Source organism: Oryx dammah, unplaced genomic scaffold (assembly GCF_014754425.2).
Source record: "Oryx dammah isolate SB20612 unplaced genomic scaffold, SCBI_Odam_1.1 HiC_scaffold_10, whole genome shotgun sequence".
NCBI classification, from domain to species: Eukaryota; Metazoa; Chordata; class Mammalia; order Artiodactyla; family Bovidae; genus Oryx; species Oryx dammah.
In genome coordinates, this window is record NW_024070194.1 from 22,657,959 (window position 1) to 22,670,318 (window position 12,360).

The window sequence follows — 12,360 nt, forward strand, 5'->3', positions numbered from 1 at the left end:
TCCAGGAATTCCTCTTCCTCTCTCTCTCTCACACACACATACGCAATTAAAAGTGTGTAAGCAGTGCATACAAAGCACTTAGAGAAGCCCTTTGCACTCCCGGAGCATCGTATATTTGCTACTATTAGTCTGTGTTCAATACGTGTCTACTGAGCTCCCAGTTCAATGCCAAGTGCCATGTGAGGCTCAGGGACACAACAGTGAGTGAAGAGGAAGTGTCTTCACTTTGCAGAGCTCATGCATCCCTGTGTCTCCCACTTCCAACCCAAGGAAAGACAGCCTGGACACTCAGGGCATGAAAGCACATGTGTGCAACGGTGCCTGAAGAAGCCTGGAGAGGCGTGGTGACTGCCAAGACCATACAGTAAATGTGGGACAAAGCCCAGGCTGTGGGTGGACACGTGACAAGGAATGAGGCTGCCTGGCAAGGGCTGGCTCTCCAGGGAGATGGGCGGGGAGACACACACTCCCCAGGACGGAGCTAGGGGTATGCTGGGAGAGAGAGCAAGGGAGGATCCTTCCAGAAGAGAAAGGACTTGTCTCCCCCAACACCTCCTCTCCCACACCAGCTCCCTTCTCAGGCTAAGTGGCGCCCATCCTCAGCAAGGGGTAGGGACTCACAGAGGGAGAGAATGGACAAAAGATGGGGGACTCGGTGAGAGGGTGAGGACTTTAGTCAGACAAGGGGATTCTGATGCAAGCAGGAGGGCACTTCTTAGTAGGAACCCAGGGGGAGAGAGATGGGACTCAACCATGGGTGGGGGCTGGGAGAGAGAGCAGGGAGTCTGTGAAGAGGATGGGGCTGTGGCCAGGAGAGGAGCGAGTGAGGGGTCCCTGAGGGAGATGGAGGCCCAGAGGGAACCGAGGATGCAGTGAGGAAATGTTGGTGTTCAGTTGCTCAGTGGTGTCCAACTCTTTGCAACCCATGGACTGCAGCGTGCCAGGCTTCCCTGTACTTGAGTTTGCTCAAACTCATGTCCATTGAGCTGGTGATACCATCCAACCACCTCATCCTCTCTTGTCCCCTTCTCCTGCCTTCAATCTTTCCAGCATCAGGGTCTTTTCTAGAGTCAGCTCTTCACATCAGGTGGCCAAAGTATTGGAGCTCCAGCTTCAGCATTAGTCCTTCCAATGAATATTCAGGGTTGATTTCCTTTTCTCCAAGTGAGGAAACGAAGGTTCAGCAGAGTCAAGGGTCTTCAGTCAGAGGGCTGAGAGATTGATGGAGCAGTCAGGGGAGGAGTTTGAGGGACTGCCTGAGGGAGTCGGGTCCAGGGAGGTGGTGGGGTCCCCGCGAGGGGTCTGGGGTCTCAGAGGGAGAAGGGACTTCTTGGAAGGGGAGAGGGGCTCACAGCCCTGCAGGGGTCCGCAATCTGCAGAGCCAGCCCTCGGGGCAGGCTGGCACCCCCGCCACCCCCGTGTCACCCCCCGCCCCCCGACTGCGGCGCAGGCGCCAACACAACTCGCTTCTGCTCTGCTTGTGCTCGCGCTCAGCAGAGACCGCGGACCAAGAGGTGAGCTCAGCCCCGCTCCACGCGCGGCCCGACCCCCGCCCCTCCTCCTCTCAAGAACCGGAGAGCCCCCCCATCCCTGCCGCACCCCCAGTTTGGCCGTGTCCCTCCTCGGGCAGAACGGCGGTGCCCCAGCCCTGGTGTGGCTCGGGCTTTGGGAGGTAGGGTCCCAGGGAAGGAGCAGGGGTCAGAGGTCTCACCAGCCACCCCGCACCAGCCCCCACGCTCCGAGACCCTTCAGGGTCGATAGGCTGGGCGGAGGCCTCCAGGACAAGACCCTACCCACCTCTCTGCGGAAAACTCATCCCCACCCCTCTCTGCCTCAGTTTCCCTCTAGGGAAAAGGATGCGCTTAGTCTCGACCAGGGAACCTGTGGTCGGGTCTGAAACAGTGTGAGTTAGGGGGCGGGGGGAGCTGGCCTGCTTTCCTGGGCCTCGGACCACCCCCTCCCCGGCACCTTCTGGCCAGAGAGACATTGGATGCTGGAGTGAGAGGGTCTGGGGGTCTGGGAAGGAGAACTGAGACGCCATTAAGGCGAGAGACTCCATCCATCTTCTGGCCCTTGCGCCTGTCATCGCTCACCTCCTGGCCGCAGCCTCCATCCCCCGAACCCAGGAGCCCCCTCCTCTTCCCAGAGCTCCTCCCGCTTCCTGCCTAAGGACAGCTCCCTGGCGGTTCCTATGGCAACCTAGGTCCGGGGTCCTCAGCATCCTCTCCCTCCCTTCCCCACACCGCCTGTCCGCCTCCTGGCAACCCTAAAAGGAGAGGGAGGGGCCAGGTCGACGAGCGCGGGGGCAGCGTCAAGGTCACCTTCCTGCTCCGACGCCAGTGGGATCAGGTGATCGTGTGTGTTTGGAGAAAAGGGACATTGAGATGCACGGGAGGAGCTAACCCAGGCGTACGAACCCCGCGTCCCTCCCTGCCCCCTCCCCTAGGACCATCCATCAGTGGTTGTTGCCTCCTCCTCCGAGCGGGCCCCGCTCTGGCCAACCCTGCTGTAGAGTCCCGCCTCCGCCCGCCCCCCCCCCCGCCCCCCCGCCCCCCCCGCCCCCGCCCCCGCCCGCCCCCGCCCCCGCGCCTCGGAGGCCGCCGGCTCTATTCACCGACTTGGGTCTGTCTGCTTTCTCCGTCTTTCGCTTTTGGTCTTGCCCTTTCCGCATTGTCTGTCAATTGCGGGAGAGAGGGCAGGGCGATGTCTTTTACTCTTTTTCCGTTCCCCTCATGCGCTTTGGGTGAGAGTTGTGGAGAGCTGCGATTTATGGACGCGTTTTTAAGCCGCCCCTCTGTGCCGGTGTGGATCCATAGGATTACCTCCAATACGCGCTGTGTGTGTGTGTCTGTGTGTATGGGTTTGTGTGGTGTGTCTCTTTGTGCTGCGTGCCTCTACATGGTCTACGTGTGGCTGTCTGTATGTCTCTGTGGTGTTTGTGTGTTTGTGTTGGGGTGTGTGTGTGTGTGCATCTATCTGTGTATGTCTCTGGTGTGTGTGTGTTTGTGTATGTGTGTTACTGTGGTATCTGTTTGTGTGCTGGTGAGTCTCTCAACACAAGGATTTGAGGGCCACAGTTTAGAAATGAGAGGGGGCTAGAAATTTGTCTTACCCTTCAGTGCAAGCACATTACTTCATTTTGTCTGAAGGTGTTCAGAGGGCCTTTGAGCCGTCATGGGGTGGAGGGGAGCCCAGTCCCTCCTAGCATCTCACAGCCCCTTTGCTTTTAGTCCTAAGGATGCGTGGATACACAAATACCCTCCATTCCCTAGGCCTCAGTGTCTCCACTTGTGAGAAGCAAGGTCCTTAGAAAGGTGTCTATAGAAATCTGATCTGGAACCTCAGCCCTGTAGCCTGAGGACCTCTGATTGTCACCTTCTGTGGAGTCAAGATGTCTTGGGACTTAGAGATTTTTGCCTTCTGAAAGGGCAGCCCTGGGGAGGGATTTTTGAGGACCTTGCAGTTCGGGGAGCTCCATCCTGTGGGACAAGTGGCAGCCATGGCAGTTAACCCCCAGAGTACCTTGAAAGGCGAGGAAATTAAGGGGGCAGACATTTGGAGAGGAAATGGAGATGAGGAGCTCTTACTCTAGACATGGGACTCGAGACGTTCAGGATGAAACAACAAAGACATCACAGTGATAATCACAGAAGCTATCATTTCTTGGCACTGGACACAATAACTGTATGAAGCAGGTATATGCTCAGCTCTGTTTTACAGCTGAGGAAACTGAGACTCAGAGAGGTGAAAACACTTGTTGGACGTCACACAGCTAGGACGTGGTGGATCCTGGATTCCAAACTAGCCAGTCAGGCTCCAGAACCCACAGTCCCAGCCTGGGCTACCTCCAGAGTTAACATGTACATTTATTGCCACCAACAAATTGCCGGGCTATGGGCTAAACATGCACGGCCTTGGCTCATTCTCAGTATACTCAGGGGAAGACAGGCCAGAATTCCCGAAGGGCAGGCTCTGCTGAGTGTGAGGTGCCTAAAATGTGTGGAGAGGTAAAAGGAGCATGAAAATTCAGGGGTCCTTGGAGAGTCTCCATGGGCAGCCCTCGCTGACCCCTCCCTCTGTCCACTGCACCTGGCCCACCCCACAGGGACCCAGGATGCCGAGCTGTGACCGTCCCTGCAGCTGCAGCCGAGGCCCTAACGTGGAAGATGGCAAATGGTATGGGGTCCGCTCCTATCTACACCTCTTCTATGAGGACTGTGCAGGTACCACCCTCAGCGATGACCCTGAGGGGCCTCCCGTACTGTGCCCTCACCAGTCTTGGCCCACACTGTGCTGGAAGGTAAGATGGGAAGAGGAGCAACTCGTGATGTCCTGTGGTTTCAGGGAGGAGGTGGGACCAGCGAATGAAAAGGAAAGGGCCTGTGTAGCAAGTTAGAGTCTTGCATGTTCAGGCAACAGGAAAGCCAACTCAAATGAGTTTCAAGAATAAAGGGGAAATGTTACTTATTTTATAGAAGAGACCAGAGGTTGGGTGTCTTCAGGCAAAGTTCAATCCAGCAGTTCAAACCATCACACTGAAGACTCAAGGTTTCCTTCAGCCTCCCCGTGATGCCCTTGCAGTCCCTTAGCATCAGGTGGCCCCAACGTGTTCTCCAAATGGCTGCTTCCATGATGACCCTCAGTCTCTTATTCCACACCATCTGAAGGAAATCAGAATTTCCTCCTGTATTTCCTTCAGAAAAGAAACAATGCTTTTCACTTGCAGAAGTACTGGCAAGTTTTGCATCAGTTCTGATTGGGTCACTTGCCAAGCCCTGAGCTAATGACTATGGCCAGAGTGATGGTATGTGCTGACTGGTAGGAAGAAGGATTCACCTCATTCAGATCTTCCTGTGGCTTCCCAGTGATATGTTGAGGGACTGTTGCCAGGGGAGAGGAAGACATGGGAGAAACAAACAGTCGATGTCCTTAGCAGCCACGGAGAGGGGTCAGTTAGGGAGCACCGTGTGGGTAAAGGTATGGAGGTGGCAGTGAAGCAGGTATTTACAGTGCTTTTTGATAAATACTGTACCAAGTTTGAGACAAAGGGTCCCTCCTCTCTGCTTTCAAAAGGCTTCACTCTAGTGGGAAGGCGAGATACCAACCTGCACAGTGAATGCACAACCTTGGGCCCAGTGTACATAGGATGCCAGGACAGAAAATGCCCTCAGTGCCTGGGGTGATCAGGGAAGACTTCCAGGAGAAAGTATATATTTTAAGTTTTTGAGCACCTCCTTATTGCCAAGCAGTGTGCTAGGTTTTGGGGGACACAGAATTTAAGACGATGTGGCCCCTGTCTTTGAGGAACTCCTAGTTATGGTTATTTAGTCATTCTGCAAACATTCCCTCAGCTACTGCTCTGTATGAGCACCATGTTAGGCACAGAAGCCCCCTCGGGAGCCCAGATGGACTGTCTCTGATGTCATGGCTTTCTCCGCTCTCAGTCTGGTATAGCAGGCAGACACCATATACATAATAACCAAAGTACATGTCCAAGAGTGCACCAAGGTGAGTGCACTGAACAAATGGGTACAGAGTTTGCATGAGTACAGAGCAGGGCACTTGACCCTGTCCAGGGGTATACTAGAAGAGGTGAGGTCTGAGATGCCTGTGATCTGAGGGATGTGTAGACGTTAACCCAACAGAGGGATAGAGGTAGAGGGTAGATGGGACAGAGGGATAAGATGGGACCCAAAGGATGACGGAGGAGGAATCAAGACTGGCAGAAGAAATCCACCGCTGGGTGGGGGCTTCAAAGGAAATTAGTCCGGAGTCCTCAAGATTCCAAATAGAACATGACAGTTTGTGCCTCTTGTCAGATCCTAGTAGGTGTGTCTATGACCCCGTCTCTTAAGGGGTTACCTTAAAGTCCAGTTGGGATCTAAGGTGATCCCTTGGCCTGGGGCCCCAGCTGACTCTGACTACCTCCCAATCTGTCTGCCTCCCTCCAGATCAGCTTATCCTCTGGTGCCCTGCTTCTGCTGCTGGGTATGGCGGCCCTGATCACTGGCTACGCAGTGCCCCCCAAGTTGGAGGGCATCGGAGAGGGTGAGTTCCTGGTGTTGGATCAGCGGGCAGCCGACTACAACCAGGCCCTGGTCACCTGCCGCCTGGCAGGCACAGTGCTCTGTGGGGCAGCTGGGACCCTGCTGGCCATCTGCCTGATCTGGGCCATGACTGGTTGGCTGGGCCAGGACACCAAGGCGGAACCCTTGGACACTGAAGCCGACAGCCACATGGAGGTCTTCGGGGATGAGCTGGAGCAGCAGCTGTCCCCCATCTTCCGTGATGCCAGTGGCCAGTCTTGGTTTCCGCAACCCACCAGCCACTTTGGGCAATCCTCTGTGCAGACCATCCAGCCCAAGCGGGACTTTTGAGTTGCCCATGCAGCCAGAGGAGGAGCCAGACCTGGGGTCTAGAGGCTTCCTCCTCCCCACCACAGCCCACCTTCCCACCATATCCCTAACTTATCCCTTTCAGTGGGGTCCCTTCCATTGAAGCCCCTAGAAGGCCCAACCCCAAGTCAGAAAGTCTGGACCTCACATCTCTGTGTCCCTCCCCAAGGGTGGGGCCCTAACTCATCCAAGATGCCAGCCTTCCCTGAGTCCCCACAAAACTGCCCACCCATCCCTCCTCTACAAGGCCATTCAGAAACAGAAAACATCTCCCTCACCCTATCCACACTCTTTCCTCTATATGACCTTGGGCAAGTCCCTTACCCTTTCAGACCATCGATTCCTGCCTCTGTACTATGAACGATGTGGACCAGATTCTAGAGTTCCATGACTTTCTTTTTCTCCCCAGGATATAAGTATCACCTGCCATAGGCAAAGATGGGGGAGGGGTAGTAGGGTCCTTCTTACCCAATGACCCCTCCCTCTGTCAGCTGCACCAGGATGCCTTGGGATGAGTCAAAGATTCTCACTAGGACCAGAATGGTGTGAAAACATTGACCCCCTACAGTATGCTTTCTATGCATTTTGCTGCCAGAGCCCCTGAGTCCACCCCATCCTGAGCTAGTCCCAGTTTACAGATAAGGTGGTTGAGAGAGGCTGGCAGTCCGCCTGCCTGAGTTTGCAGGAACTTGGACCCACGTCTCTAGACTCTAGATCTTGTTGTACGGCTAGAGCAGGATGCCACACCTTCCTGGCCTGCAGGGGACCCCCCAGGGGTGGCACAGGTTTGACCCAGAGAGACTTGCTGTGGTTGTTCAGTCACTCAGCCGTGTCCAACTCTGCAACTCCAGGGACTGCAGCACACCAGGCTTCCCTGTCCTTCATCATCTCCCAGAGCTGGCTCAAACTTGTATCCATTGAGTCAGTGATGCCATCCAACCTCTCATCCTCGTCCCCTTCTCCTGCCGTCAATCTTTCCCAACATCAGGGTCTAATCTCCCAGAGAGACTGGCTGATGCCTAATGGTCCCAAGTGGCTCAGAAGATACTTTGGACATGCTTTTAAATGGCCTCTAAGAGCTAGAAGACAGGAGAACTGGAATGTCTTTGCCCCTCAGAGCCCACCCACCTAGAAACCATCCTCCACAGGTCTTGACCTCACACTGCAACAAATGTGCCTTCTGAAGGCACTGGTCCATCTCCCCAGCCAGATGCAGCATCTCTGTTCCCAACCACTAGAGGGAGCTCCAGGACAGCTGGAGAAAGAGGCCCAAGGCTCATGCCTCTACCATCCCCCCTCGGTCTCACGGAGTCGGGGTATGGGAGGGTAGGGGGATTTGGGGCAGGCCATCCTGGGAGGGTCCTCAGTCCTCCTCCAGCAGGCAGGCTCTACTGCTTCTCCCCATCTTTCACCCTTCCGCCCCTCCCCCTGCCTTTCAATAAACAGCTGACATGGATACTGACTTTGCTTCTCTTCTCCCTGACCACCAGGGGCTGGGAAGGGAGGAAGGAGACTTTTATGACACCTACTGTGTGCTGGGCAATTAGGTCCATTATTTCTCATGTGCTCCTCACAATAATCTCTTGAGAAAGTGGATGATTATCATCATTTTACAGGTGAGATGGGAAATTTCTCAGCCAACTTGACAAATTTCTGTCCTCATCTCTCAGAAGGATGGGAGGAGAGGGTTCTGAGAGCCAGAGCTGGAGCTAAAAGTGGGATCTTTTCCAGGAAAATAAATACAGTTAGCCTTCTTTGGCACTCACTGGAGGCCAGGCCCTGTTCTCAGGGTCTTCCAGACAGGAGCCCACTGAACCTTCACGACAACCTATGAGGTGCGTCCTAAGTCACTGCAGTCGTGTCCGACTCTGCGACTCGATGGACTGTACCCCGCCAGGCTCCTCTGTCATGGGATTCTCCTGGCAAGAATACTGGAGTGGGTTGCCATGCCTTCCTCCAGGGGATCCTCCCAACCCAGAGATCGAAACTATATCTCTCCCGTCTCCTGCATTGGCCAATGGGCTTTTTACCACTAGCACCTATGAGGTGGGTCCCAAGCTGCAGGCTTGGATTTCCACATGAATTCACCTACATGGCGAATCTCAACTCTGCTACGCCAAACCAATCTCCTTGCCATCCCTCCCACTCCAGACCTGCCCTCCTATGCCGCCCACACCTGAGGAGAGTGGCGGCTCCAGCCATAACCTTGGAGTCATCTTGACTCCTCATAGCCTGAATCCAAGCCACCAGCTAGTCCTGTCAACTCACCCTTGGAGATGCATCGGTACCTTAGTGCTCCCCATCGTCCGCAAGGCCAGTTCCCTGGATGGAGCCACAGGGAACTCTCATCTGGATTATTGCACCTGCCTCTCTGTGGTCTCCCAGCTTCCTGCTTCTGTGTGCCCATACATATGTGCAAGTATGCAACACGCACAGAGTTTGATCTTTACAGGGCACTCACACACATCCTGGATGACAGGCTAGGCAGTGTGCCTTCTCTGCTTGGAATCCTCTCGTGGCCTCCCCTTCATTTGGAGTAAAAGCCAAAATCTTCCCTGTGGCCTGCAAGGCCTGATGCGATTTGCTGATACTCTTCTTGCATCGTCTTCTCCTGCAGCCTCAGCTCCCACCATCCTGTGGGGCTTCAGCTCCCACGTGCTGTCCCCCTCCAGCCAGACCAGCCTCCTGGTTGTTCTTCCAACATCAAGCCCAGCATCTGGCTAAGCCCTTTGCCTAGCTCTTCTTCCCTGCTGGCGTGCTCTTTCTCAGTTTAGCACTCGGTCAGTCCCTTTACCTCCTTCAAGTCTCTATGCAAATGTCACCTTCTCAGTGAGCCTTTAAAAGGTGACCATGCCCCCATTCCCTGTTCCCTGTGTACTTTGGGTGTTTGCTTTCCTATAACATTTATCATTTTTCAAATACCAGATAATTTTACTTACGTGTTCTAGCATCGTTTGTTACCTGTCTACCCTTGCCATGATATGAGATCCACAAGGGCAAGGATCTTTGCTTTGTTTACAGACATATCCCAAGTGCCTACAACAGTGCCTGCCACCTAGTAGATACTCAACAGAAAAGTGTTGAATAGATCCACCCTAATTTTATGAATGAGGACTCTGAGGCTTAGAGACATTAAGCCACTTCTCCAAGGCCACCAAGTAGAGGCAGAGCTAGACTCAAATGCAGGCAACCGGCCTGAGGCCACAGCTTGGGCCCCTGCACTGTGTTGCCTTTTGGTGTGAAGGCTCAGACTTGGGGGCACAACATCAAGTGCTCGCAAGTATATCCAGATGTTTGTTGCTAGGTGGAAATGTGAACAGTGTTCAGAGATTTTTTTTTCCAGAGAAGTTGGGAATCCAAGATTTTATATGAGGTGGCATTCATTTTAAACATCTGCTTCAGAATCTGAGCGCTGCAGGTGACAGATTCCTGGGGCAGCCTCAGACTCTGAGCTGCCATGTGTGACCACTGACCTTCTGGGTTTGCTCTCACAGCTGATTAGGACCAGGGATAGAATTTCACGCGGACAAGATTGTCCAGAAAACGGAGCCACTCCACGCCAACACAGAATATCTATGTCATGTAATCTTTTGTTTCCAGCTGCCACATGGGCAGCCAGCACTTGTCTGTAACCCCAGTAAGTCTCAGGCCTCCCCATAGCCTCATCCCTACAGAGCATCCCATTTCGGGGGAGAATCCAATAACCAGAATTCATTTCCAATAATGCCAACTCTCTCTGGAATCCCTGAAGAATGTTGAAAGAGGTTCACTCTCATACTTTGCTAATGGGGTGTGTTCTGGGTGAAATAGTGTTTCCCCAAAGTTCATATCCGCCTGGAATCTGTGAATGTGACCTTATTTGAACTTAAGGTCTTTGCAGCTATAATAAAGTCAGAATGAGGCCATATTGGATTAGGATGGGCCCAAATTCAATAACATGTGTCCTAAAAAGAAGAGGTAAACTTGGATGTGATGCAGACAGAGGGAAGACAGCCACGTGAAGATGGAAACAGAGTGTGCACTGATGTATCTACAAGCCACGGAACACCTCGGTTTGTTTGTGACAGCCAGAAGCTGGGAGAGGCAAGGAAAGATTCTTTCCTAGAGACTTCAGAGGGGAGCAAGGCTTGCTGACACCTTGACATCAGACTTTTCGCCTCCAGAGCTAGGCAACAATAAATTTTTATTTTAATTTATGGTACTTTTATGCAGCAACCCCAGGAAATTAATGTGGGGTATGAACTGGTGCAGCCTACAAGAGAGGCAGCTTAGCAACATCCAAATAGAAAGTACATTGACCCCTACCTCTTGAGCAGGTAAATCTGAAAGTTCAATTCTACATGTTGGAACTGCAACATTGTAACAGAGAACATTTGGAAATAACCCACCCATGTTTATTGACAGGGACTAGTTCATAAACCATGGTAGCCTTACATATGGGACTCTACATAAAAGAATGAGAAAGCGCTTCATGAACTGATCTGAACTGATCTCCAGGTTAAACTGTTAGGAGAAAAGGCGCCAGGTGCAACACTATCACCACCTCTAAGCCTCTTGCATAAAAAGAAGAACAGGTATGGACATTGCTGGTATATGTGTAAAATCTCTCTTGACTTCGGTTGCCTTTGGGGAGGGCACTGGGGACTGGGTGGCTGGGTGGCTGGATCGGGGTCGGAGGGACCCTAGTACCACATGCTCTTTCATCCATTTTGAATTTTGAACGGTGTGAATATTACATTTAAAAAAATAATTAATCTTAACATTTTAAAAATAATATAACTGAATACACTTAATAAGGGAGAAGGTACAGATCTTTCTTGCAGAAGAATTTTTAATTAATAAATGCAGAAGGATTGAGAGAAATAGGGAAATCACCCTGAGCACACTGCAGGAATCATTGCTGTGGGTGAAACGCACCTATGAATGCTAACATGAGCGGGTGAAACTTGAAAGCTAAACAGTAGATCTCATAGTCTCAAAGTATCTCCTCTCCAAATATTTATTAACTTCCGTAGGTGGGGTGGTAGTGGTAGTTAACATGTGTCCACAGGTCCTTTGATGTTCCACACCCACGACCTCCACCCCGTCCGGCAGTGAAGCTTAGTTCTCCTCCCGCTAGAGTGTGAGCCAGACTCGGCAACTTGTTTTCTGAATGTGGAAAGAGAAAAATGGTGACCTCACAGTGGAGACGTCTGCCAGGCACTACCTTAAGCAAATGATCAACGTTCGTGTCTCCAATAACAAGTTTAGTTGGTTTTATATGGTACCAAGTCCAGCCTTGCTCTGCTTGCCTCACGGCAGGTCAGTAAGTCAGGGGACGGTGTTGAGGTAGGGAATAAAGCCTTTACAAGGAAAGCAGACAAATGGAGAAGATGGCAGACTAATATCTCAAAATAACGCTCTTATCAGAGTCTGAATGCCAGTTTCTTTTATAGAGCAGAGAGGGGTGTTGTAGCCACGCATTCCAGGAAACAAACTCACTCAGAAGGACAGTGCAGATAGTGGAGTGCCGTTTATTACACCGGGGGGCCCAAGGCAGAGTCACCTCTTAGCCAAGGACCCTGACCAGCATTTGTGAAAATCTTTTATACCCCATGTGTACGTGTCTGAACCCACCACTCCAAATTCCTTGAGACTTACATAAACCAAGGAAAATACAATCCCAATAACCCCATCATTCACGTGCTATGTGCTCATGTGCTCAAATAGTCAAAGAATTCACCAACAATCAATAAACCCGAGGTTACACTCTGACAGATACAGAAAAATTTATGGCCTGTCTGGAGGAAGGGGTGATTAGTGTATGTTTTCTCTTAGGCGATGAGTAACCTAGATACCATCTTCAAGGTTCCCCTGTCTGGAGGGGGTCTTATCCTTCTGTTGTTGTTTTCATAGGCACTAAACAGAGAGTTCAGAGTCCATTGGAAAGGTGGCCAAGCATGATAAGCATGAACAGGCCTAAGAT

The 12,360-nt window shown here is 52.2% G+C and overlaps 1 protein-coding gene across 2 annotated transcripts; it reads left to right on the forward strand.

Moving 5' to 3' along the window:
- The first annotated feature begins 1,471 nt into the window (after positions 1–1,471).
- Positions 1,472–7,858, forward strand: NRSN2 (neurensin 2). Of its 2 annotated transcripts, none has more exons than XM_040247624.1 (3): positions 1,472–1,514; positions 4,106–4,300; positions 5,952–7,858. In XM_040247624.1, the coding sequence occupies exons 2-3, from the start codon at positions 4,115–4,117 to the stop codon at positions 6,375–6,377; spliced, it is 612 nt and encodes a 203-aa protein (XP_040103558.1). In that variant the 5' UTR covers positions 1,472–1,514; positions 4,106–4,114; the 3' UTR covers positions 6,378–7,858. The 2 variants fall into 2 exon arrangements, with proteins under 2 accessions (XP_040103558.1, XP_040103559.1); XM_040247625.1 differs by lacking the exon at positions 1,472–1,514 and adding an exon at positions 2,740–2,840 and having other exon boundaries at positions 5,952–7,851.
- Positions 7,859–12,360: the final 4,502 nt, after the last annotated feature.

Bases quoted from the DNA above. Each gene is read 5' to 3' on its own strand.
- NRSN2 (XM_040247624.1), top strand. From the start codon at position 4,115: ATGCCGAGCTGTGACCGTCCCTGCAGCTGCAGCCGAGGCCCTAACGTG. The intron at 4,301-5,951 runs GTAAGATGGGAA...GCCTCCCTCCAG, and splicing joins GGCCCACACTGTGCTGGAAG to ATCAGCTTATCCTCTGGTGC.